Raw genomic sequence first — 23,057 nt, forward strand, 5'->3', positions numbered from 1 at the left:
CTGAGGCCCGGGCACTCTAGAGCTCACGCTCTGCAACAGGAGAAGCCGTCACAGTGAGAGCCCCGGGCTCCATACCTGGGGAGTAGCCCCCGCTTGCCGCAACTAGAGAAAGCCCATATGCACAGCAGCGAGGACTCAGTGCAGCCAAAAATAATTATAAATGCATGTTTTAAAATGCACAGGCCATAATTCCCCTGCAGGTTCTGGGGTCTGCAGGTTCTAGGCGGTTTGGAGAGGAGGATGACTTTGGGAGTCTTTGTTCTGTGTTCTTTCATTTATGCAAGGTTAAAATCTTCAAGGAGCTCTTGGTAATGTGCTCTGGGGAGGGCAAATGTTCGTTTACCCCCAGATGGCTCCCCCAGTGGCACTAGTAGTAAAGAGCTCTTCTGCTGATGCGGGAAGTGTAAGTGATGCGGGTTCATCTCTGGGTTGCAAAGACCCCCTGGAGGAGGGCGTGGCCACCCACTCGCGTGGTCTTGCCTGGAGAATCCCATGGACAGAGGAGCCTGGCGGGCTGCAGTCCATGGGGTCACAGAGAGTCGGACTCGACTGCAGCGACTGAGCACGTGCACAAATGTTTGTTAGCTTGTCAGTTTATTTTTTCCCTTTGAGCTAACCTGACTATGGAGGAAGTAAGGAATCCTGGCTATAATCTCTGACATGCTTTCCATTTTTAAAAATTGGCTAAAGATGCTTACTCAATTTGATCATGAGGTTGCATTGAAGTCCATATGCATGCTCGATCGCTGTCATGTCTGACTCTGTGAACCCATGGACTGTAGCCCGCCAGGCTCCTCTGTCCATGAGACTCTCCAGGCAAGAATACTGGAGTGGGTAGCCTTTCCCTTCTCCAGGGGATCTTCCCGACCCAGGGATCGAGCTCGTGTCTCCTGCTTTGGGAAATAGATTCTTTACCACTGCGCCGCCTGGGTGCAAAAAGCCCATATACTGTGAAGAAAATAGGTTTTCTTGGATTCTTGTGCCTATTTGGGCTATTTCCCGTGGACAGTCTGAGTGTGGCTGTCTTCTGTAAATATCCTTAATTAGGCCACTGTGCTGTTCATGTCTGTACAGGAAACCACATTTCCAGGATCAAAGGGTAGTACCTCATTTCTCCACATTCTTGTCCCACTTGTATTTCTCCTCGTTAGTTTCATCCAGCCTGAATTACCTTCTTCCATCTCTTCATGTATTAATTTTGTTTTCTTCTTTCAAGGGCCGCCTCAAGGCCCAACATCCCAGTCTTTCTGAATCGCAGCCGCATGTGAGGACCCCAAATAATACCCATTATTTTAAAAAATAGGTTGAATTTCTTTTTGCTCCACTCGGGCAGAGACCGTAATTCAACCTTGATTCTGCCTTTGCACAAAGCCAATTTGAAGAGAGGCTCGGGGAGGCCCGTCATCAGACTGCTGATGGCAGAGGGGGGTCTCAGCATCTGACGTTGAGATGCCGACCGTGAGCTTTGCCTCTGCATGCCTCGAAGGGAAGCCTCGACGGAGCTTGCTCTCAGAAGCTCAGTGCCGTGTCTGTCAACACAGCATTACTCATCAAAGGAGGTTATAAACAAGAAAACCCCAACTATCCTAAACAATTTAGTGGGGGAAAAACCCCAACTCTCCGTTGTTTTATTTGCCCAACAAGTTATTTAGCATCTGGAGTATAGTATATAGATAGCGCTGGACCAGGGATCATCTGTGGACATCCCTGCCCTCAAAGGAGCTTAAAGACGCAGAGACGTGTCCGACTTGGGTCGCAGCAGGCAGCATCTTTTCTCGGACGCTCTGGCAGGCTGGATGCGGGGTGATGCTGACCGGGGCCCATTTCTGCTCTTTCCTCCACTCCCTCCGACCCACCCTCCGTCTAATGGCTCCCTCCTCCTCCGCAGGGAGAAAGAGGCCTCCCGGGGTTACAAGGGGTCATCGGGTTTCCCGGAATGCAAGGACCCGAGGGGCCACAGGGACCACCGGGACAGAAGGTGAGTTTGGCCCTCGGGCGCGGGGGCCAGGGGCTGGGCCTGAGGTGGTCTGCCATCGTTGTGGGTCATCGTGTCCTGTCTGTTCTTCCAGGGTGACACCGGCGAGCCCGGACTGCCAGGCACTAAAGGCACGAGAGTGAGTACAGGGCCGTGGCGTCGGTAACGCCTGTGGGTGGCTCTGACACAGCGATGCTTCCAGGGGGAGGGCTCCGGACCCCGACCCACCACCTCCAGACCGTCCGGGGGCGTCTCTCCCGTCCCCCTCCCCCTTCTCTGGGCCCCTTCATCCACCTCTGTCCTCAGCGCGGACAGCGGTTGCCCTGGGTGCCGCGTCCCCCTCCTCCAGGCCTGCCCCTCGATGGGCTCATTTCCTGTCCTTTCGACACCTGGCTTCTCCCGTGGCTCCTTCCTCAGGGGTTCCTGTGGGCGAATTTCACTGGCGGGGGCGGGGGATGACGCGTCTCCAGGTCTTCATCAAAGATGCCTTCGGTCACTGTGAAAAGTGGTGATGTGTTCGGATCCACGCTCCGTCTTCCTTCTTCACGCTCTGCTGTCTTTGCTGTGCCTGCTCCTGGGATGTGCAAGCAGGGAGCTCTTTGAAAAAATCTTTGAAAAATAGAAGAGGCTGTAAAATGTAAACGTTTTAATTGTGTTATTGTTACTTCTCGGAAGGGAAGTGTGCCCAGCCTTGCTGGATCCTCCTTGGGGCAGAAAGATAACAGATAGCATTGTAACTGTCTGCAGTGAAGATCTGGATTTCAGCCAGGAAGAGCTCTGACTTTCTTCCCTCAGGGAACTCATTTATGCCTACCCTCTTCTTTCCAACTGTCTGAGATTTTACTGTAAATTCTCTCTATCTGCCTATCTATCCATCCACCCATCTCTCTGTCTGTACATCTATCTCTCCTAGAAATTACAAAGGATGAAACGAGGGCAGAGTTATCTTGTGGGTGTGCAGCCTTGATTTTAGAAGTAATTAACCACCAGGGTTTGATGATGAAGAGTTGCTACTGAAACTCCAGGTCATCTCCAGCCCACCCCTGGGCCGGGTCCTCTGTCACCTCTGTCTGCTCGGGGTCGATGTTCCAAATGCCAGCAGTGAGAGTCTGACATCCTTATCCAGGAGGGTGCGGTGGGAGAAAATGGGGTTCTCCCGCACCCAGTGAAAACCTTTTCATTTCCATCCCTACAGGGACCCTCAGGAGTGCCTGGTTACCCTGGAAACCCAGGACTTCCTGTATGTATATAAAAGGCTTCTAGTTCCTTTATGAGATGTTTGATGTGTGTTACAGTAGCACTGATGATTTTCTAACTTGTTTACTTGTTCATTTTGTTAATTGCAGGGTATTCCTGGCCAGGATGGTCCTCCGGGTCCCCCAGGTATTCCAGGATGCAACGGGACAAAGGTAAAGTTAGAGCGGGGTCCTCCCTGCTGGGCGCATGTTTATCTAACTTTGCACGTGGAGCAGTTGGGCAGAGTTGTCCTGTGAACACAGGTTTAGTTGCCACAGTTGGGAAGTGACTTGTGTTACATCTTTCTTTGGTAAGGAAACAGTTTTCCCATGTTTAGTGTTCAGGAAAGACATCATTAAGCCTTTCTATTTTGTATACTTTTATTCTAAAGTTACTTTCAGCATGAAATCTCTCACTTCTAGTCTATTACCGAAGCAAATAAGAAAATGCTAGTGTTAATTCTTGTCCCTGTTAAGTGCATTCTCAAATATATTTCTTCCAACATGAGGCAGCAGTGAGCAATGCAGCTCATAGCAGTTTTTAGACAATGGCTTTTACCAGCAAACGCAGCGTCCCTGGAGGGCAGGACGGGGAAAGTGATGGGGCCTCTGGGATGAGGTCCTGTCGCCCTGGCGGCCCTCGAGAGTGACTTTCTCTGTCCCCAGGGTGAGAGAGGGCCTGTGGGGCCTCCCGGTTTGCCTGGATTCGCCGGAAATCCCGTGAGTCTTGGGTTGTTTGATGAGGGTGTGATCATTCCTCTCTCCTCATTGAACTCCTTTCCCTTTCCTTCCCCCCACCCGTATCTTAATGTTCTTTGGAGGAAAACAAAACTAACGCCAACGTTTTCTTTTCTAGGGACCACCAGGGTTACCGGGAATGAAGGTACGTTGTTTTACTTTCCTGGATTCATTCCAGGCGTCTGTGTAAAACAGATGCCACAAGAAGTAAACTTACTTTAAATTACTTTGGTTGACCGGTTGCCTGTTAAGCTGTTTGCCTAAACTCTGCTCCATTAAAAGAGCACTGAAGTCCTGCACACAGACTTAGATTTTAGAGCCTAAAGCTTCAACACCAGGTCCGTTTCTTCATAGGAAATAAGCGGTGATGGGAAGCATAGTTTGAGGGGGAAATGTAACAGACGTGGGTCCCTGAAGCTCCTTGTCCTGAGCCCCGGGCGGTGCTGTGAGCAGGTCTCGGCAGAGAAACAGCCAGTGGGGTGTGCGAGGGCACGCTTGTGCAATGTGTGTGCACCACATGTATACAGCACACACACATGAGGATGGTGGAGGGAGGGAGAGGGAATTAAAATACAAATATAGTAATGTAGAATGTTTTATATATTGTATAACACGCAATACATGTGCATTGTTCTACAATATTTACTTATTCTCATTTATATTGCATATTAATCTAATTCTATATGTTTTGATATATAATTACAATATGTTGAGATAAAGTAGATTCCTTATTTTGGGGAGGTGTGTGACTGTGAGGGTTGCACGTCCACAGTCCGAGGGGCAGGGATGCAGGCTGGAGACCAGGGAAGGGCGTGGGTCTGGTTTTGAAGGCGGTCTCCCTTCTTCCTGGGAGTCAGTCTTTCTTCTCAACCGCTGGGGTGCGTGGCCCCCAGCCTCTCCTCCCCCAGGGTGGAATGTCATCTGCTTTATTACCGTAGTCCTTCACACCTGCGGATGTAAATGCCCACCTCGTCTAAAAAGGGCCTCCCTGTTGGCCTCAGCCTGGCGCGTGCCCGAGTCTGGGCGCCGGGGCCGGGCCACGCCGGCACCTACAACGCATCCCCTGCTTTTCTGAACGTGGCTGCGCTGGGTCTTGTCCTGAAAGATGACCCTTCCTTTGTGGAAGCGGCCGGTGCACACAGCCTTTTGACCAGAACCGGGCCCCTGTCTAGCCCCCCGCCTGCCCAGGGCCCCCACATCCTTCCATTCAGCGGTCCACGTGCTCTGTCTTGGTGCTGGTTGTTAAGATGAGTGACCAGAGGAGACGGCCGGTCGGCTTATCCCAAGCGTAGGCAGAGGCTGAACCGCAGACCTGGGCTAGTCCCACACCAGCGGTGCGTGCCCCCTACTCCATGGGCGTTCAGTCTCTTTCCATGAACACCAGTGTTTGTGCTTGTCTTCCACCCCCAGGGAGATCCAGGTGAGATTCTGGGCCATATACCAGGGACCCTGCTGAAAGGCGAAAGAGGATATCCTGGACAGCCAGGAGCGCCCGTGAGTACTGGCTGGACGATTCCAAGCTTGAGCCGAGTGTCCGCCTGGGTTGCATCTTAATTCTTCTCTTTCTCGGTGATTACAGGGCTCACCAGGTCTGCCGGGACTGCAAGGCCCCGTCGGCCCCCCAGGATTCACTGGACCGCCAGTAAGTCTGGGGGTGGGGAGTCTCTCTCTGAGGCTGTCATTCAGAGAACAACCGTGTTGAGGTGTGAAGACTCATAAAATGGAATGAACACCTTAGCCTGGATGGGAGGGAACTTGGGGGAGAATGCATACCATGTACATGTGTGGCTGAGTCCCTTTGCTGTCCGCCTGAAGCTCTCCCAGCGTTGTTTGCCGGCTGTGCTCCAGGATAAAAGAAAAAGCTGGGCCAAAAAACTTTACACGGTGGTGACCCTTTCAATTCGGATTCAAGAATGAACTTATATATATATTTTTAAAATTTATTTATCTTTTTAATTGAAGGATAATTGCTTGACAGAATTTGTTGCTTTCTGTTTAGTGGAGTATAGTTGACTTACAATTCTGTGTTGGTTTCAGGTATACAGCAGAGAGAATCAGTTACACATAATCCCCTCATTTTAGATTCTTTTCCTGTGAGGTCATTACCGAGTGTTGAGTGCAGTTCACTGCAGTGTAGTGGACTCTTGTTAGTTATCTGTTTGAGCTTCTATATTAAGGGAATTTTTGATTGGTGTTTGTGGTCCGTATGCCCCCAGAGCCGTGGGGAAAGGATTATAAAGAGGTGTCACATGTCACAGGCGGAGACATCCCCCTGCGACATGTGAATTACTTGTGGGGCTGCGAGGATGCCAGCGTGTCCCGTGAGTGGGGGATGCAGAGACGGACAAGCAGGCTCCGCCCTGGACCTTCACTCGTGGGAACACAGTCACATCCAGGAACCTGCTCTCCTGGGGGCTGTGGACACAGCCCAGGCTGTGAAGAAGCTGAGCTGTGTTTGTAGTGACGACTAGAAGCTGAGCTCAGAGATCAGCTTCCGGAGGCTCTGCTCTGCTATCAGCCTCCTTCACAGCTGATGATTCTCCACAGAAGGGCAGCATCAGCTCCTCCTACTCACACATTTTGGGAGCAAAAGAGAGTTCATATTAACAGAGCTTACTTGGGAGTGCCCCGTTCACTAGGAATGGGTGATGTGAGAATGCCATCCTCACTTGAGCCCGCCTGAGAGTCCTGGGGTTTGGTGGTGGGTTCATCCACTCTCTGATCGCCCAGCACACGCTCAGCTCAGTGCGTTCCACCAGGAACCCCTGGGATTATGAGGGATTTTCATCCCTGTTAGTAATTATCTTGGACTAATTTCTGGTTGCTCTCAAAGGTTAACTGTTGTATAGTACAGGAAAAACATGTAATATCCAACAAAGTATCGCGCTAACCATGGCACCTAAAGATAACGTTGGTACAAAAAAGCACACCAGGGTTGTGAACCGTATTTAATTGAAATGCTCTGTCTTCCAGGGCCCTCCAGGCCCTCCTGGCCCTCCAGGTGAAAAGGTAAAGATTGTTTTCCATTTGTCTTTCTTTGGCGTTAGTGTGAGGCCGTCGTGACGTTGCTGTAATTCATTCTTTAGTCTCTGTAAAGTATTTCGGGAAATTATAAGTTTTATATCTATCTCTATATTTAACATGCCTGTTCACCTATCCATCAGTCCATCAGTCTATCTAACTTCTCTGTCAATTAATCCGCTCATCTATTGATCTGTCAATTATTGATCTATTGATCTTTCTTCCTATCCATCTGTCAGTCATGGAATCATTGATGTTTTCCTTAGTTTTCTAAAACCACAGTTTAAAAATCTTGAATTTTAAAAGTGGTTTCTATGGGATTCTTCTTCAGTAATACTTTAGCAAAGCTTTTAATAGACACTGAATGCAGCATGATCACAGCTTTCTTGAACGTATCAATATTACGTCTTTATGGGATGAAGCTCTTGCTTTAAATGTACCGTCTTGTTGGATTTCGTGTCGAATCTGTCAGATGGTTTTGAGCAAAGTGGACAGTGCTGGTAATGGAAGCCTGCCTTTTCATCGACAGGGGCAGATGGGCTTGAGCTTTCAAGGACCCAAAGGTGAAAAGGTGAGTGCTCTTTCTCTGGGGCGTTTTCTGGCCAAAGTCCCAGGTCTGAGCAGGATAAGGGTTCCGCCTCCGGGGCTCCCCCTGGATCCTGATGACCGCAGTCACCCTTCTCTGAACGTTCTTGGGTATGTTAGTGTTTGCTGGAGGCCGCGGCTAGAATGCGCTGGGTGACTCCGTGTGGGGTCTGACCCACAGGGGCAGATTTAGCGAGGCCACTGTTCTCCTCTCTGTTCACAGCGGTCGGTCACAGTGTCCTCAGGCAGTGACAAAGCCCGAGCTGGGCTTCATCCTAAAAGGGTCAAATGTCGTGGCTGTTCATGCCACAACCATACCGAACGCTTAAAGATGAGGCCACTGGACCCGAGTTGGGAGGAAAAGCGCCTTGGAGGCAGGGAGGCACAGACCGGAAGGGGAGGCCTCATCCTGAGCGAGAGAGGCCAGCCCTGGGTCCCTGATGCTCTGGGGGTGCTCTGCGCCACTTTGCCTGGACCTGGCCGGTGAGACGCGCTCTGAGCACTGGCTGCTGGGATTGCGGCAGGACCCGGTTCCCAAGCCGCTGCAGACGATGGCCACGTGGGGTGGGCGACCGTGGGCCTCCTCTTCTCAGCCCAGGTTTCCAGCCCGCCTTTTCGTAAACCTCAGAGGAAAGGGATTCTGCGGCAGACGCAGTGGAGGTCGTTGGAGCTCAGTCGCTGCGTGGTGCCGAGGTTTCGGTACTTCCCGCTTGCCAGCAGTGGGGCTTCCAGGAAGGAATCCCTGACACTTCTCTCCTCGTTGGCTTACATGAAGAGAGCTTTCCCTCTGGGCACTCTGAGGCAGCCCGTGCCCTCTCCTCCACGCCATCAAATGTGTCAGGCCAGCTTCTGAGAGCCCGTGCGTTACACGTGCTGCCTGTCTTGATGCACGGTCTGTGCACGTGTGCACACATCCATGTGTCCTCCAGCCGTTCAAGTTCCATTGTTACGGGGTGGCGGCCGCCCTGACCGCGGAGCGGGACAGCCTTCTCCTGGCTCTGTATCCTTAGTGGACTGTCTTCCTTCGGAAACTTGATTTTCTGCTGCGGCGAGGACAGGCTGCTACAGAACACAGTCATGTTTTTTAAACAGTTCTATTCTTGGTGTTTCCCCCTTCCGCCTTTCTCCTGCCGGTATAATTATTTTTATGCCCAATTAACCCCTAATTTTTGCCTCCTCAGGGTGATCAAGGGGTCAGCGGGCCCCCAGGATTGCCAGGACAGGCGCAAGTCATCACGAAAGGAGACACGGCCATGCGAGGCGAGAAGGTAGGGGCGGAACGTGTCCAGGGAGCGCCGCCTTCCTAATCCTGAACGGTTTTAAAGGGTAAAGACAGATTGGGTCAAAGTTCAGCTTCTCCAGTTCTGTTCACCCTGACCTGGAAGACAGGGGTGTGGACTCCCCACTGTATGACAAGTGAGCCCCTTGAGAGCAGAGGCGGCTGCTCTGGTTGCAGCCAGAGGCTGGAGGCCGACCTCCCGTGTGAGGGTCACGGCGGGGACGGCCGGGGCTGCGGCTGGGGGGGTGGGGTGCAGCTGAGGGTGGGGAGGGTCAGGTCCCGCAGACCTCGCGAGCTCTCTGTGCCGTCTTTATGTCCATCACCCAGTCATGGCAGGAAGTGAATGCTCCAGACCAGTGTGAGTTTCCTGGTTACTATAACAGGAGAAGCTGTGTCTTCCTTGTGCCTGTTCCGTGTAGCCACTGCACAGTACTCATCTTTCTTTTATAACTTATTTTAGGGTCAAAAAGGTGAACCTGGATTTCCGGTAAGCACCAAAGTTTTGTTTATCGTTATTATTTTGTGTGAAAGACAGTCATGTATTGGTTTTAGGTTACAAGCTTATTTCACCTTCTTTGGAACATTTACTTAATTTAGTAGTTTATTTAAATGTACAAATGAATCTAACCCTTTCTTTTTTTTTTTCTGTTAAGGGGCTGCCAGGGTTTGGAGAGAAAGGAGAACCTGGAAAACCAGGGCCCCGTGTAAGTGCTTCTGGAGCCCTCTCCTTCCTGGTGTGAGATCATTTCTCCCCCATTGCTAGGACCACAGGGTCATAGGAGCACAGACTCCAAGGGCTCTGTAGGGGGCTTTCTGAAGCCCTGGGAGCAGGAGTAAGGAGGGAGTCGGCGTTAGAAGAGGGGCTCCCAGGTGACACAGTGGTAGAGAAGCCACCTGCCAGCACAGGAGACACGGCTTCCGTCCCTGAGTCAGGAGATCCCCTGGAGGAGGAAATGGCAACCCGCTCCAGTATCCCTGCCTGGAGAATCCCATGGACGGAGCTGAGGCTTATTCAGAGGACTGCCCCTTCTCCTGCCAAGACAGCACGTCCACTCCATCACCCCCGTCTCGGTTGGGCCCTCACTGAAGAGCCACCTGTCCACCTGCTCAGAGCATCTGGGTGCCCAGCTGCTCCGATGCTTCCCACGCCCCGAGTGACAGGAGACCCACCACCTCCAACAGCCGAGAGAGTTCAGTTTCTTCCTGAAGCGACGCGTGGAAACCTCTGTGAGCGTGACACAGCGGTGTATCAGCCGCCAGACACCCCCTTGCCAGTCGGAAAACCTCCCTGGCATCAGCTCTGCAGCCGGGTCGTGAGGTCATAGGAGACTCGGAGTGCATCGACCTCCAGTTTTTAAACACTGTAAAGTCTTTTGTAGCCCTTTCAGCTCATGGTGATTTAATGTGTCTTCCGTGACCTATTACTGTAGTGTGGCCCGCTCACCCAGAGAATTCACACAGTGTGATAACTTGTGTTTGATTCAAGCCCGTGGTGTTAGAGCAGAGCTGTCGCTCTTATCTGTACACTACTAATATTTAAATTTTTGTTGTTCAGGGAAAACCAGGAAAAGATGGTGAAAAAGGAGAAAAAGGGAGTCCAGTGAGTATTTCTCTATGATTTTTTAAAAAGCAAGCCCTTGCTCTTACTCGCTTATAACTGTTGCTGCTTTCTGTCCCATTTTAGGGGTTTCCAGGCGACTCAGGGTACCCAGGACAGCCCGGCCGAGACGGTTTAAAGGTGAATGGCGACCCTACTTTCTTTGTTTTTTGCCTTTATTTTGCCCAACCTAAAAGTTTTTCCTAAAGGACCATGCACTCAAAGAAGAGAAATTATGTTATGTCCCGTGTGAGGAAACACGACTTAGTGGTTCATTTGTGTGCATATGTTTTTAAAAGAAAAAATATAAACTGTTCCACTCAAGTTTTTATGTGGGTTTTTTTTGGAGTAGATTAGTTTTTCCCAATTATGAAACAAAGTAAATGCAGGAAGATATAGAAAAAGAAAACTTGTGTAATTTTCCTACGATTGACTCAGAAATGGTCAGAAGTCATAACTGTCCCATGTGTTCACATATACGTGAGCTTCTAAAAAACGGGACTGCATGATTTAGCTGACTTTTTCCCTTGACGGCATAGTGGGGATATATTCCAGTGTTGTAAGTGTGGTTATATGTCAACGCTTGGGATGCTCGTGCCTTTTTCCGCATGGTATTGGGTCTTTTCCATATTTTTCTGATTTTAAGTATCAGAAAAATACTTGTCATTTCCCACCATAAATTCCTAAAATGTATAATTTTGGAGTTAATGTTTAGACCCGTTTCTGGGGAAGCTTTTGCCACATGAGATAAAATTGCCCTCAGAAGAAAGAGCGCTTCATCAGCCTTCCATCTGACATCTGTTTGTTATTGAACTTAAACAAATACTTGCCAATCTGATACTCAGAGAAAACTGTGGTTTTATTTACTTATTTTTGTGTGTGGGTTTATTTTTCTCTTTGAATCATGAGACTAGGTAATGTAAATCTTCATTAAAATAAGAAATGGTTTGGAAATATTCATCTCTGGATTGGAAATACTCATCTCTAACAGTAGGGAGAGGACCTCAGGGTTTGCTTAGCAAAGCCTGTGACAAAGGGAGAAATCTTTCTCTAAGGCTGTAACTTTATGAGAAAGGCAATTCTTATAGGCTATAAAAGGTAAATTTGTTTAGAATATATTAGCTAAGGGTTTTTTTAAAGTCCCGTGATTATCTAAAATCTCTTCTTGTATTCAAATAAGAAAAATCAAAGCATGTTAATTCTGGTTTAACACGTTTAAAGCCTTAGCTTAGAAGGAAAAAAATGAAAAAATAAATAAAAGTAAGTGAAAAATGTGCCTTCATGAAATAATGTGCATATCTTAGGACTCTTTAAAGTATTATTATAATTCTTACATAAGAACATTGCATATAAAACGATTTAGTTCTTGAGTTTTTCATCTAATATATGTTAAATTAAGCCTCAGAGTCATAAGAATTTATCTACCCGATGTTTTCAAGTCATGCTGGATCTTAAGGGGAAAGGAAAAACACAAGTTTCCTTTTATTATGACTTTCAATGCAGGTTTAGACACTTACACCTGAAATCCTCAACTAAAATGATTTCTTTAAGAAAATATATTTAGCCACCCTAAGCTTTCATGTCATTTTATTTCATTTATTGTTAATTATTTTTAAAAAAACGACTGTATAGGACTTCCCCAGTGGTCCAGTGGGTTAGCCTGCATTTCCAGGCAACCATTATAATTAAAAAAATACAAGTGAAGTTGTTGTTCTCTTTCAGGGAGAGAAAGGTGAAGCAGGTCCTCCCGGGCTTCCCGGAACTGTGAGTACCAGTGGCACCTGCTGTCTGTGAGGCGGTTTGAAAAGAGGGAGAGAGAGAGACGGGCTGACCCGTCGCCTTGGCCACACGCTCCACGACCTCCCTAGAGTGACGTTGACGTAGGGGGTGCATGTGATTTGAGCCGACAGTTTGTGTTTTGCATCATGTGGTGTTTGGTATTTACTCATCACATTTGGACACTTTCTGCCTATGTTTGACAACTCAAATGAAAAGAGCTGCATGTGGATAACAATATTCGCAACACATTCTGAAACTTAAATGAAAGGTGTGGTAAGGAAAAAGATAATCAGGGAAACAGATCATCGACTGCTCCAGAGGAACTGTGTCTGAAGGGTGGTAGACACCCTGTCCTCGCATTTCGGCAGCTCAGAATTGGGGTGAACCGCTTCCTCCTTTTTATTGAGGCTCACAGAGCCTTTTTCCTGTCCCATATTCCAAGGGCCTTAAAGAAGGGTCCCCACTTCTGACCTCTTCCAATGAAAAAAAAATGGAGTGTTCCTGTTACATATTTCCTGAGGAAATTTTAGGCAACTTTTGGGATAATACTCTTTTAAGAAGTCTGTTCTTGCAGCTTGTGTGAGCACTGAGATATTCCATTCCTAAACCTCAGAATTCATATATTTCTAACTTGCCTTCACTGGTAGAGCCTCTGCCAAGCAGATTATTACGAAAGGAAGCAGAACTGCCTGGCAGAGTTCACTGCACGGAGAGCAGTGGTTCTGTTTTCCATGCGCCCCTCCCCGCCACCTCCTCTCCCACGTTACTTCCCTGCTTTCACATGCCTTGAAATAATAAAAACTGTGTCTTTCTTTGTCTGTGCTGTAATGTACATCCCAGCCCCTGCTGTGCCGTGTGATGATCTTTTCTTCCGTAATTCAGGTTATTGGCACGGGACCGTTGGGAGAGAAAGGAGAGCCCGGGTACCCAGGGGGTCCGGGGGCGAAAGGGGAGACAGGTCCCAAAGGTGAGGTCCTTTCCTGCCTCTCTCCCTCCCCCTCCTCCTCCTGCTCCCGGGACCACGGGCACCCGCAGCACAGAAATTCACGCCACGACCCTCCAGTGAACCAGGCTCAGTTTGTCCCACTCTCTCTGCCCCTTGTAGGTTTCCCAGGAATACCAGGCCAGCCAGGCCCTCCAGGTGAGCGTCCGTAACGGATTCTTTTAGAGTATTTGTACGCTTTCTGTGCCGTTTCCATTCTGAACACGTTTATCCTCTGTGCTGGTTAGATACTTGCATAAAATGGTTAGCAATTTTGTTGCACGTTTTTCTAGTTCTGAAAACAAGGTGTGCTCCTGGGACAGTGTTTGCTTTGTAAATTGCATGTTAGCAGGTACTTAGACGCATGCATTTCTTCTCTCCCTGGCTGTGACTCAACAGCCTGCCTTTCCGTGGTTCCCAGGGGTATGGTCGCCTTTCTGAAGACCACCCCCCCACCCCCTCCAAGCATCCTTGCTGTCCCTTGCTATCTGTCTGGAATGCCTCGGCTTGAGACAGGACTCAAGGCTGAAACCTCTTCTAACTAATCTAATCAACCTTAATCTTGCTGCTTGGGAGATTCCTGCGTCACTGAGCTTGTGCTAAGGCTGTGCCTGTTTTGTGCTAGTTTTGCATTTCTAACGGGCCGAGTCATCGGGAGGCTGGGGGCTGCACTTCTCCGTAGCACGGATGCCTGCTGTGTGCACTGCGTGCATGAACAGCGCAGAGGTAATAAATGCTCGGCTCGGAGCCCTCACGTGCCCCAGGACTGATCCCGCACGGAGAGCTCTCAGTCTTACCGAGGCTTTGGTTTTGTTTGTTCTTTATTTTTAATTCTTATTGTTCTTTGTTATTTTATTTTTCCCTTCCTGACAGTTCTTAGGTTGAAAGTTCTCCCAGAGCCCCTTCCTTTAGTTTTATGGGAACAGACACCACCACCAGCCCCCCCGACGCCCCCACCATCAGCAGTGGCTCAAGGCTGGCTTTCAGCGCCCTGCATACCTTTTTGCTGCTAAAATTTGGGCATCTGCCCTTAAAATCATCCTTGTCCATCTCTCCCACCCCCGTCTTCTCCATGGTCTGAAGCTCGCTGGACCTCCCGGGTGCTCTAGTGAATAGGTCACTTCCGGTCTCCCTTGCCAAATCTGCTTTCTCAGACCTCTTATCTGACCCCATTAGCATCTTAAGCTGTGGTTTTTAGAACCCGTCTTTGAAGCTGCCCCATCCTTGTCTGCTTTCAGGCCGCCCCGCCCGCCCTCTGCTGACCGTGGAGGCCCTCGCCTCCCTGCCAGCCTCCCTGCCTCGTGCGGATCACCGGGGCTCAGGTTCACAGCTGGGGTCCGGGTCCGGCCGTCCTTCCTGGGAGCTCTTCCCCGCTCCGCTCTGCTCTTGCCTGGGCCAGCTCTTCAGGGTCACCTCCCTGTCCACCCTCCTGCTGCGGGCCCTCTCGGAGGCTGGCTGTCCACTCTCTGGAGCAGCAGTCGCTTCCCCCGTGGCCGCCTGGACCACTGGGTCCCGAGCGCTTCATCCAGACCCCTCTGGGCTGTCACAGGCCCCTGCGATCTTGCCCCCACAAAACTCAGGGGGGCCGAACTCGCCTGCCCGCGCTCGCTCCGCCCACCGCCGTGGCATCGCGCTCTTCCCCAGGGTCGCCTCCCCGTCCTGACTCCTTTTCAGCTGGTTCTGGCCCAGTTCCCACCCGCTCTGCATGCTGTCCACGTCTGTTCTGCTGAGCTGCGTTTCTGTGCCTCTTCTCTCTGAGCAGACATGGAACGTCCTCTGTCTGGCCTTCTGGGGCCGCTGTGCTGAGGGGACGCACAGATCTGAGAGCGGGCACAGTGAGCCCCTGCGCCTCACAGGGACTTCGCAGGGAGCCCCGGCCCAGCTGCATTTACCTGCGACAGCTGGTGCCGTTCTCACTGTTTGAGCAGCCCGCCTTCAGCGGTGGTCTGCTGGTCGTTTTCCCAGGAACAGAGCGAAGGGAACCAATGATTCTATCGTGAGACTTGGTGTCGTCTTGTACTGTGAGGGTCTCTTCTGCTTCCAGGCTTCCCGACTCCGGGGCTGATTGGTGCCCCCGGCTTTCCTGGCGACAGAGGAGAGAAGGGTGAACCGGGCTTGCCGGGCGTGTCGCTGCCAGGACCCAGTGGAAGGGACGGGCTTCCCGGCCCCCCCGGCCCCCCCGGGCCCCCTGGGCAGCCGGGCCACACAAGTGAGTACCTTGTGGGCGTGTCCCGTCCAGGACGGGTGCAGGCAGGGCTCAGCGGGGCTGGGGGTGGGGTGCCCGAGTTCACGTGCCGAGCCAGAGGCTGGGTGTCCAGTGACTTACGGATTATCTGCATCTCACGTGGGTGTCTTTGCCAAGTTAGTCACCACAGAAGGGATGCTGCACATGAACTAATGAAGCTGGGTTAGGGGAACAAGAGCCGGCTTAACCTGCATCTGAAGGTGGGAAGCAAGCTGGTACTGACACAGACACGTGTGCGTGGGTGCGCACACAAACACACATGCACACACACACGCATGCACGCACACGTGCACACACGCACACACACACACGCACACACGGAGAAGGGGCTGCTCTGTCTGTGTGGTAACATAGTAAGTGGCTTCAAATCCGAACGGTAGTTTACCTGGGTTTTTCTCATCTGTCCACCATCAAAGCTGAGCGCAGAGCATGAACCTGTTGACTCAGTGAAGGGGGTTCTGTGGCTCCAAAGTAGCCCCAGTGCAGAGTATCAGAACCTTTGAGGGGACTTGAGCTAACGGCCCAGAGGGCTGGGTCTACACTCCAGCTTGTGGGGAGTGTCAGGACCTTTCAGGGGACTTGAGCTAACGGCTCAGGGGGCTGGGTCTACACTCCAGCCTGTGCAGAGTATCAGAACCTTCGAGAGGACTTGAGCTAACGGCCCAGGGGGCTGGGTCTACACTCCAGCTTGTGGGGAGTGTCAGGACCTTTCAGGGGACTTGAGCTAACGGCTCAGGGGGCTGGGTCTACACTCCAGCCTGTGCAGAGTATCAGAACCTTCGAGAGGACTTGAGCTAACGGCCCAGGGGGCTGGGTCTACACTCCAGCTTGTGGGGAGTGTCAGGACCTTTCAGGGGACTTGAGCTAACGGCTCAGGGGGCTGGGTCTACACTCCAGCCTGTGCAGAGTATCAGAACCTTCGAGAGGACTTGAGCTAACGGCCCAGGGGGCTGGGTCTACACTCCAGCTTGTGGGGAGTGTCAGGACCTTTCAGGGGACTTGAGCTAACGGCTCAGGGGGCTGGGTCTACACTCCAGCCTGTGCAGAGTGTCAGAACCTTCCAGGGGACTTGAGCTAACGGCCCAGGGGGCTGAGTCTACACTCCAGCCTGTGCAGAGTGTCAGAACCTTCTAGGGGACTTGAGCTAATGGCGCAGGGGGCTGAGCTGACTCCATCCAGCCTGTGCACAGCAGAGCGACTGCAGTGTGGCTCCTTAGGCTGCTGGAATGGGCTCCCGGAGGTGCCCATGGTTGACTCCCGGAGGGCAGACCCAGCTTCACGGAAGGACTTCTCGTGGGTGAAGCTCCATAAGGAGGCCAGATACGCCGTAGACGGCATGAGTGCCTCCAGATGGGCACCCTCACTGGGAACTCGGAACCCAGAACCCAGTGGCGTGCTTTTCCTCGTTAATGGGTCATGAGTGCATCCACTGTGACTTCCCGGGGACTCCCATCCCTTCTGATGAGAAACATGGAGAATGAAGATCAAATAGCGAAGTCCTAGAGGCATGCAGCACAAAGGCACGTTTCTCTGCATTTCTGAGAGAAGCTTGTGGGCATCAGAAGGGCCTTTGGGTGCTCATTCACTCATCCCTTGGTCACTTACTCGTTCAACAAACATCGGCGTGCCTACGATGCCAGGCGCCACCCTGAGACCTGGGACAGAGCCCACGAAACAGTCCTGACCTCCTGGGCCGTGCACCGTGAGACAGAGACCAAGTAAATCAGTAGCTGATGGGGTAGCAGCTGGGGCTACAGATTCAGGAGGAAACGAAGGCAGGAGGGGAACAGAGGTCGGGGTGTGGGCAGGCGGGCCGTGGGGTATAGTTTTAAATCGAGTGATCGGCAAAGAGGCTGGTGAGAAGCCAGCCGTGGGGAAGTCTCGAGCCTTCTCTTAGTATTCTGCCGGTTTTGAAATGTGAACAGCTCCCGTGGAAAGACGTGAACTTCTCCCCGCCGTGGATTGTGCGGGGCGTGGGAGTTGAATGCCTTGTGACGTTTACCCTCTCGGTTTCCCAGTTCCCTTTGCAGGCTGTGCAGATCAGGTGGTGCCCATCACAGTGTGTGAAGTGGTGATTGCATAAATGAGAGTTTTGCACAGATGGGGCTGGTGTGTGGGCTGCGGACGCAGGAGCTGCAGCCGTGGATCGCTGGGCTACAGTCGTGACGGGTGACCGGTGCAGCCCGAGTTGAATCACTCGCTCTGTCCTTTTCCTTCTAAGATACTGGAGAAGGAAGTGCTAACTCTATCACTGTGTGTGTCCAGAAGCGATGCTGTTTTTTGGAACCACAACAGATGGCGTGTGTGTCACTGCAGTTCATGTTCATGCTTCTTCACGTCAGTGATGCTCAGGGTTGAATCAGAACAATTAGGGGTGTTTTCCCACGCGCAGCCTGCACCTCTGAAATAATGAGCACTTTGCTGTGAGTCTTTTCAGCAGGAAAAAAAGGCATAAAGTTTCTCAGGTCTCTGTTGACCTCACAGATGTAGGATATGGACAGCCCATCACTCTTTGAGCCTCAGTTTCTGAATCTGTAAGGATCATGGGATGTACTTTGTCGTAAGGATAATGGTGTGTACATTGCAACACAATATGAAATAAGGTTCAGGACGGGGCTCAAGAGCTGAAATACGTGTTAGAATCATAAAGTAGAAACTTTAGCTGTGACGGCTTTGTGACGGGGAGCGGACGGAGGCTCTGTGTGCTGGTTGCGCTTTACAAGTTAACGTACTGGGACTGTATCTTGTCCAGATCACAGCTGGATTCCTAGTACTTGTCAGAAAGCCTGAACACAGGGTCATTTTGTAACAGAGACTGAATTAAGAGCCGGTGAGAACACCTGGCTTCAGCTTGGTGGGCGTGATCCTGTAACTGTTAAAAATCCATTTCAGATGGAATCGTGGAATGCCAGCCTGGGCCGCCAGGGGACCAGGGTCCTCCCGGAATTCCAGGGCAGCCGGGGTTGACGGGCGAAGTTGGAGAAAAAGGTAAGAGGTTTAATTGTTCAAGAAAGGGTAACTGTGCGTGGGCGTGTGATACATTCCTTCATACGTACCGGCTTTGGGCGGATGTGGGTACATTCTTCATTTGAAGCTGTCTTCAAAGTCCCTTCCTTGAGACGCCTCCCGATGGCCCTGCTGAGATTACTGGGTGCTGGAGAGACAGTTATCACTGGGGAGGCAATGGGGGCCTTGAAGTCAGAGTCCCTCCCTGTGGTCAGCAGATTAAATTCCCAGATTGATATCTCCGTGCGGTCCTCTGGTTCAAAGTCCGAGACTCCATTCTCCAGGAATGCACATCTTTCCAGCCGTCAGCCCAATCACAAGTGTGCACACAGGATGTTCACACCCCTGTCTCAGTTCCCTTTATCAATGTGAGCAGCTCTGAGATGGTGGGTCTGCCGACTCTACCTGGGGCTCTGTTTTATCTTAACCTTCTCAAGGGTCTGTAATGCCAGCCCAGGACCCAGCATAATCCCCTCACAATCTTGGGAACATGGCTCATCTCTGTACAGACAGGCCTGCCTTAGCATGGACTAAACCAAGGATGTTCTGGCATTTATACAGTATGGCTCTTAATGCCCAGAACAAAGACAGCGTGGCCCCCACAGGACTGATCCCTCTGGGCCCCACGTCTGGCTTTAGATTGCAGAGAATCTGCACTCTTCAGAAGTTTAACATGCAAATGCCTGGAAAACGTCTCAGCACTTTGACAACCATGTACATTGCAGAACCCTAGATACAGTCGAGGTTTAGGACAAAGGCACCAAGACATCCCAAAGGCCTTAGCGTAGTTTGAAGATCAAGAGGCAAGAGATTCACATTTCCAAAAAAATGCGTGTCCTCCCGTCTTCCGGCTCTGGGGTTCCTCTCATCGTCCCTCTTCCGTGTCAGGTCAGCTCTTGATTTTGTTTTTACTCCCCTGTGTCATCTGTCAGCCTGGAACACAGGTTCAAAGTCCCGGAGTTAGAGGGGCAGTTGCCTAAGAAACGCTAAATCAAAGAGAAAGATGATGGGGAGTTTCAGAGTTAAGAGACAGAAGGATGCAATTGTGTCATCTCAGGCTGATGAGCAGAATGGAGTTCTGGATCACGGTGGATTGAGGCAGGGCCTGTCCCTCTGCAGGACAGAAGAATGGGGCTCCTTAGAAGGGTCCCCATGGTCGCCTGTGACCGTGCTGAGGGCAGAGGGCAGGCCCCGTGTCAGGGACCCACAGCCCCTGGCAGCTGGATGCGTCCAGGGCGGGCGCTGGGTGGATGATGCCTCTCCTGCGCTGCCACTGTGCTGCAGGGCTTTCTGCTCCCTTGTTCCGCATAATGCTCCGTGTGTCCTGTTTTAGGTCAAAAAGGAGACAGTTGCCTCGTCTGTGACACAGCAGAGCTTCGTGGGCCCCCAGGGCCACAGGGACCCCCCGGAGAAATAGGTAAGACCCCCAGTGTGAAAGGGACTGGGTTGGGATTTGCTTCATTGGGTCAGAACCTTCGCAGTGAAGCGCGTCTTACATGCCTGACCCGATGGTCTGCATCAGTGTTAAAGCAAGAGATGAGAAGTGGACCTGCCCTTCCAGGATTTGTCCATTTTGTCGAAAACGATCAAGATGGCCTACAAATTCAGTGTCAGGAAGGTTTCCTAGTGAAAGGGTGGCAGCAGGTGGTTCACACAGCTCTGAAAACTTCCTCATCTCAGAGGAGGTCACCGCCTGCTTTGGTGGAAGTGTTCCCCGGATGGGCGAGCAGGGATTCGTAACCATCTGGAGTCAGGGGTCCTGGTGTGCATTCCAGGGTCACTTCCCCACTTCTGAGCCCATTTTAGGCATTTTTTGGTCATTACTCTCTTGAGATTCTTTAAACATCACGCACTTTGTATAAAATCTTTGCACTTCTGAATCTTGAAGAAAGAGGAAGTATTTCGAGCTTCCTAGAAGTTAGAAAGTGTCTTGTCAACGCTGTGCTGAATTTTCCCTCCCTCCGTCTCTTGCAAGGTTTCCCAGGACAGCCAGGAGCCAAGGGTGACAGAGGCTTGCCCGGCAGGGACGGTCTGGAAGGACTGCCCGTAAGTAGACCAGCCTGAGTTCCTGTACGTGTTACAAGCTCCACTGAGCAAACCAGCAAAGGCGTATCTTTTTGCATCTGCAAGTGGACTCTTGCTTTATTTGGGAGCCAGTAAAGGATTGCTTTGTGGAACAGTTAGAATTACCCGCCATGTCCTTCCTGACTGATTGAGCTGAGAACGGGCTGAAGCATTGAATCCAGAACCCTCATCCCAACTTGCTGGTCTTCTCACCCGGTCCAAATTCAGCAGCCACTTAACCTGTGTCCAGGTGTGGCTCAGCGCTGGGGGGCTCTTTCCCACGGGGCCTCGAGGGGCTCTTGCAGCCAATGGTGCCACGAAGGGTCACGCCAAAAGCCGCGCTGGTGAGCTGTTGGCTTTCTGCATGACCATCCATTCTCCACCAGATAGCCTAGGACTCCTCAGTGAGTAAGCTCGGCAGTGATGGTTTCTATGGTGTCGGGGGCAAACGGACCTATCTTCTTCTGGAAATCTGAGCTATTCCTTTATTTTCATTATTGCAGATATAGATTTTGAAAATTCCTATCACCAACATCTATTATAAAGATGCTTTTTCAAACCTGTAAAGGCAATATCTCAATCTCAGGATGTGAAAACTTTCAGTTAAACAGAATATCAGTTTCTCAACCTTTCTACTTTGTTTTAAAAGGAGTCATTGAATAGGAAATTATAGTAATGATCTTAAATATTGAAGGACATGACTTTCGTGTGTGTAATCAGCTTCTCTGCTAAAGCTTTTAGACCTCTGGGGTTTCTTCTCACATGGTCTTTGTTCTTCTAAGTTCAGTAAGCATTAACCAGCTTCTCCAATTTCTTTCATTCCTTTTTTCTTTTCATTTTTCTTTTGTTCTAAATTGAACATTAAATCTTTAGCTTTATTCTTTTTTAGGTGTACAAATTACATTTGTAGTTTAAAAAGATATTTCTGAAGGTTCTATAAAAGTGGGCCAGGCCAAGAGTGAGTTGAGATAGGAATGAAACAGCTGGAATTCAATGGTTTTCTCCGTTTGAAGTCAGATCACGGGCCTCTGCTCTCCAGAACTTCCCCGGTGCCTGGGGAGCTGAGTTAGAAGTCGCAATTGTTTAAAATATTTCTAAATAAGTTGTAAGTTCACAAAGCTGGGAATGCTGACTGTGGTGGGGATCAAAGTCGGAACCACTTTGAAGGCCACAGACAGCGTCTGGACGTGGTCTTTATCTCCTTGGCCTTTCTGGAATAAAGATTTCCTGCTTCGAGTCTGCCTGGAACCTGGTTCAGACACCCACCCCTAGATCCAGCCCCAGACCCAATAAAAATGAGGAAAAAGAAAGGAAGGGGGATGGATGAGGAGAAATCATGATGAAGAAAAAATGCAGAAGATGTACAGCAAAAAGGCAAATCCCTGAACCTTGTCCGTCAGAGCTCCTTTCTTGGGATAGAAGGAAAACACTTCTAAAAACTGTTCTGTGGGTAAATAACTTGAGACGATGATGGTTTTCCCTTTGGTAGGTGCAGTGTCACAGCTCCATGGTTAAACTAGCTCGGAAATGTGGTCCCCTCATTTCGCATTTGGCTGGAGGCTAAAAGAGGCTCTGCAGACCAGGAGAGCCAACTGGAAAGCAGATTCCAGTGAAAACCCCTCTGGTCCTGCACTTGGCTAGGGTGGCGCTTCTGAGACATGTCCTCTGAAGGCCGAGAGTTTGATTCTGGGGAGCAGAGTCCACTCTGAGACGCTGAAGCCCAGCCCCCAGCAGGTCTGGGGTCACTGGGAATGACCTGCGTTGGTTGGATGGAACGTCTCCTGAATTTTCCCAGGGCGGCACACTTTTGGGAAGACGAATGCGCAAGTCGTCAGATCTCCAGTTTGTGCAGCTGAACCACCAAGGCAGCTTTTGATTCTTCAGTATTTATCTTAAGGGATGAGAATCAAAAGACCTTTAAATCGTTTAGGATTAAGAAGGTCTGTGGCAGAGAAACCGCATGAGATGTCCTTGGGGTGTAAATGTCACTTTTCAAAGAAACCCTGGATTTCTCCCTCAATGCCTGACAAGGTCATCGGTATCGGGGAAAAAATTGTATTTTTCCCACCCTGTGCTCACAGTATTAGAAAGCACTGTATCTCTAAGCTGTGAATCATCGACACAACATAAGAGGTGCTTCTGTTTTGAGAAGTTCTGCACTGGTTGTAATTCCTTACCCTGGCATTAATTTTTTATTGATGGATATTGCTGGTTCAGCATGTCCTTCCTCCAGCATCTCCCTCTTGGAGACAGACACACGGAGACAAGAAAGAAAGCCTTGGAGCCTTGGTCTTGCCCTCAAAGCCCTGAAAAGCTAGTAGAGAGATGAGCAGGCAGTGAATGTCCCTGAGAGCAGGGAGGACCCCAGGCTGCAATGTGGTAACGTGGGAACAGAGCTCCTGTCTGAAGAGGTTTCTGAGTTTAGCTGGGCGTCATCACCGACTCAATGGACATGCGTTTGAGCAAGCTCCGGGAGTTGGTGATGGACAGGGAGGCCTGGCGTGCTGCAGTCCATGGGGTCGAAAAGAGGTGGACACGACTGAGCGACTGA

At 50.6% G+C, this 23,057-nt stretch overlaps 1 protein-coding gene across 1 annotated transcript in view; it reads left to right on the plus strand.

Annotated features, from left to right (window-relative positions):
* COL4A1 (collagen, type IV, alpha 1) overlaps nucleotides 1-23,057 on the plus strand; it is a 78,869-nt gene that overhangs the window by 24,531 nt on the left and 31,281 nt on the right. The window contains exons 2-23 of the mRNA XM_010831463.1: nucleotides 1,889-1,978; nucleotides 2,070-2,114; nucleotides 3,171-3,215; nucleotides 3,322-3,384; nucleotides 3,877-3,930; nucleotides 4,067-4,093; nucleotides 5,359-5,442; nucleotides 5,528-5,590; nucleotides 6,922-6,957; nucleotides 7,499-7,540; nucleotides 8,736-8,822; nucleotides 9,294-9,320; nucleotides 9,487-9,537; nucleotides 10,389-10,433; nucleotides 10,518-10,571; nucleotides 12,153-12,194; nucleotides 13,092-13,176; nucleotides 13,315-13,350; nucleotides 15,236-15,400; nucleotides 18,329-18,424; nucleotides 19,776-19,859; nucleotides 20,418-20,488. Coding sequence (XP_010829765.1) covers nucleotides 1,889-1,978; nucleotides 2,070-2,114; nucleotides 3,171-3,215; nucleotides 3,322-3,384; nucleotides 3,877-3,930; nucleotides 4,067-4,093; nucleotides 5,359-5,442; nucleotides 5,528-5,590; nucleotides 6,922-6,957; nucleotides 7,499-7,540; nucleotides 8,736-8,822; nucleotides 9,294-9,320; nucleotides 9,487-9,537; nucleotides 10,389-10,433; nucleotides 10,518-10,571; nucleotides 12,153-12,194; nucleotides 13,092-13,176; nucleotides 13,315-13,350; nucleotides 15,236-15,400; nucleotides 18,329-18,424; nucleotides 19,776-19,859; nucleotides 20,418-20,488 — 1,392 coding nt within the window. The remainder of the gene's footprint in view (nucleotides 1-1,888; nucleotides 1,979-2,069; nucleotides 2,115-3,170; nucleotides 3,216-3,321; nucleotides 3,385-3,876; nucleotides 3,931-4,066; nucleotides 4,094-5,358; nucleotides 5,443-5,527; nucleotides 5,591-6,921; nucleotides 6,958-7,498; nucleotides 7,541-8,735; nucleotides 8,823-9,293; nucleotides 9,321-9,486; nucleotides 9,538-10,388; nucleotides 10,434-10,517; nucleotides 10,572-12,152; nucleotides 12,195-13,091; nucleotides 13,177-13,314; nucleotides 13,351-15,235; nucleotides 15,401-18,328; nucleotides 18,425-19,775; nucleotides 19,860-20,417; nucleotides 20,489-23,057) is intronic.

The sequence above is a fragment of the Bison bison genome, unplaced genomic scaffold (genome assembly GCF_000754665.1).
Source record: "Bison bison bison isolate TAMUID 2011002044 unplaced genomic scaffold, Bison_UMD1.0 scf7180017864527, whole genome shotgun sequence".
Lineage (NCBI taxonomy): Eukaryota > Metazoa > Chordata > Mammalia > Artiodactyla > Bovidae > Bison > Bison bison.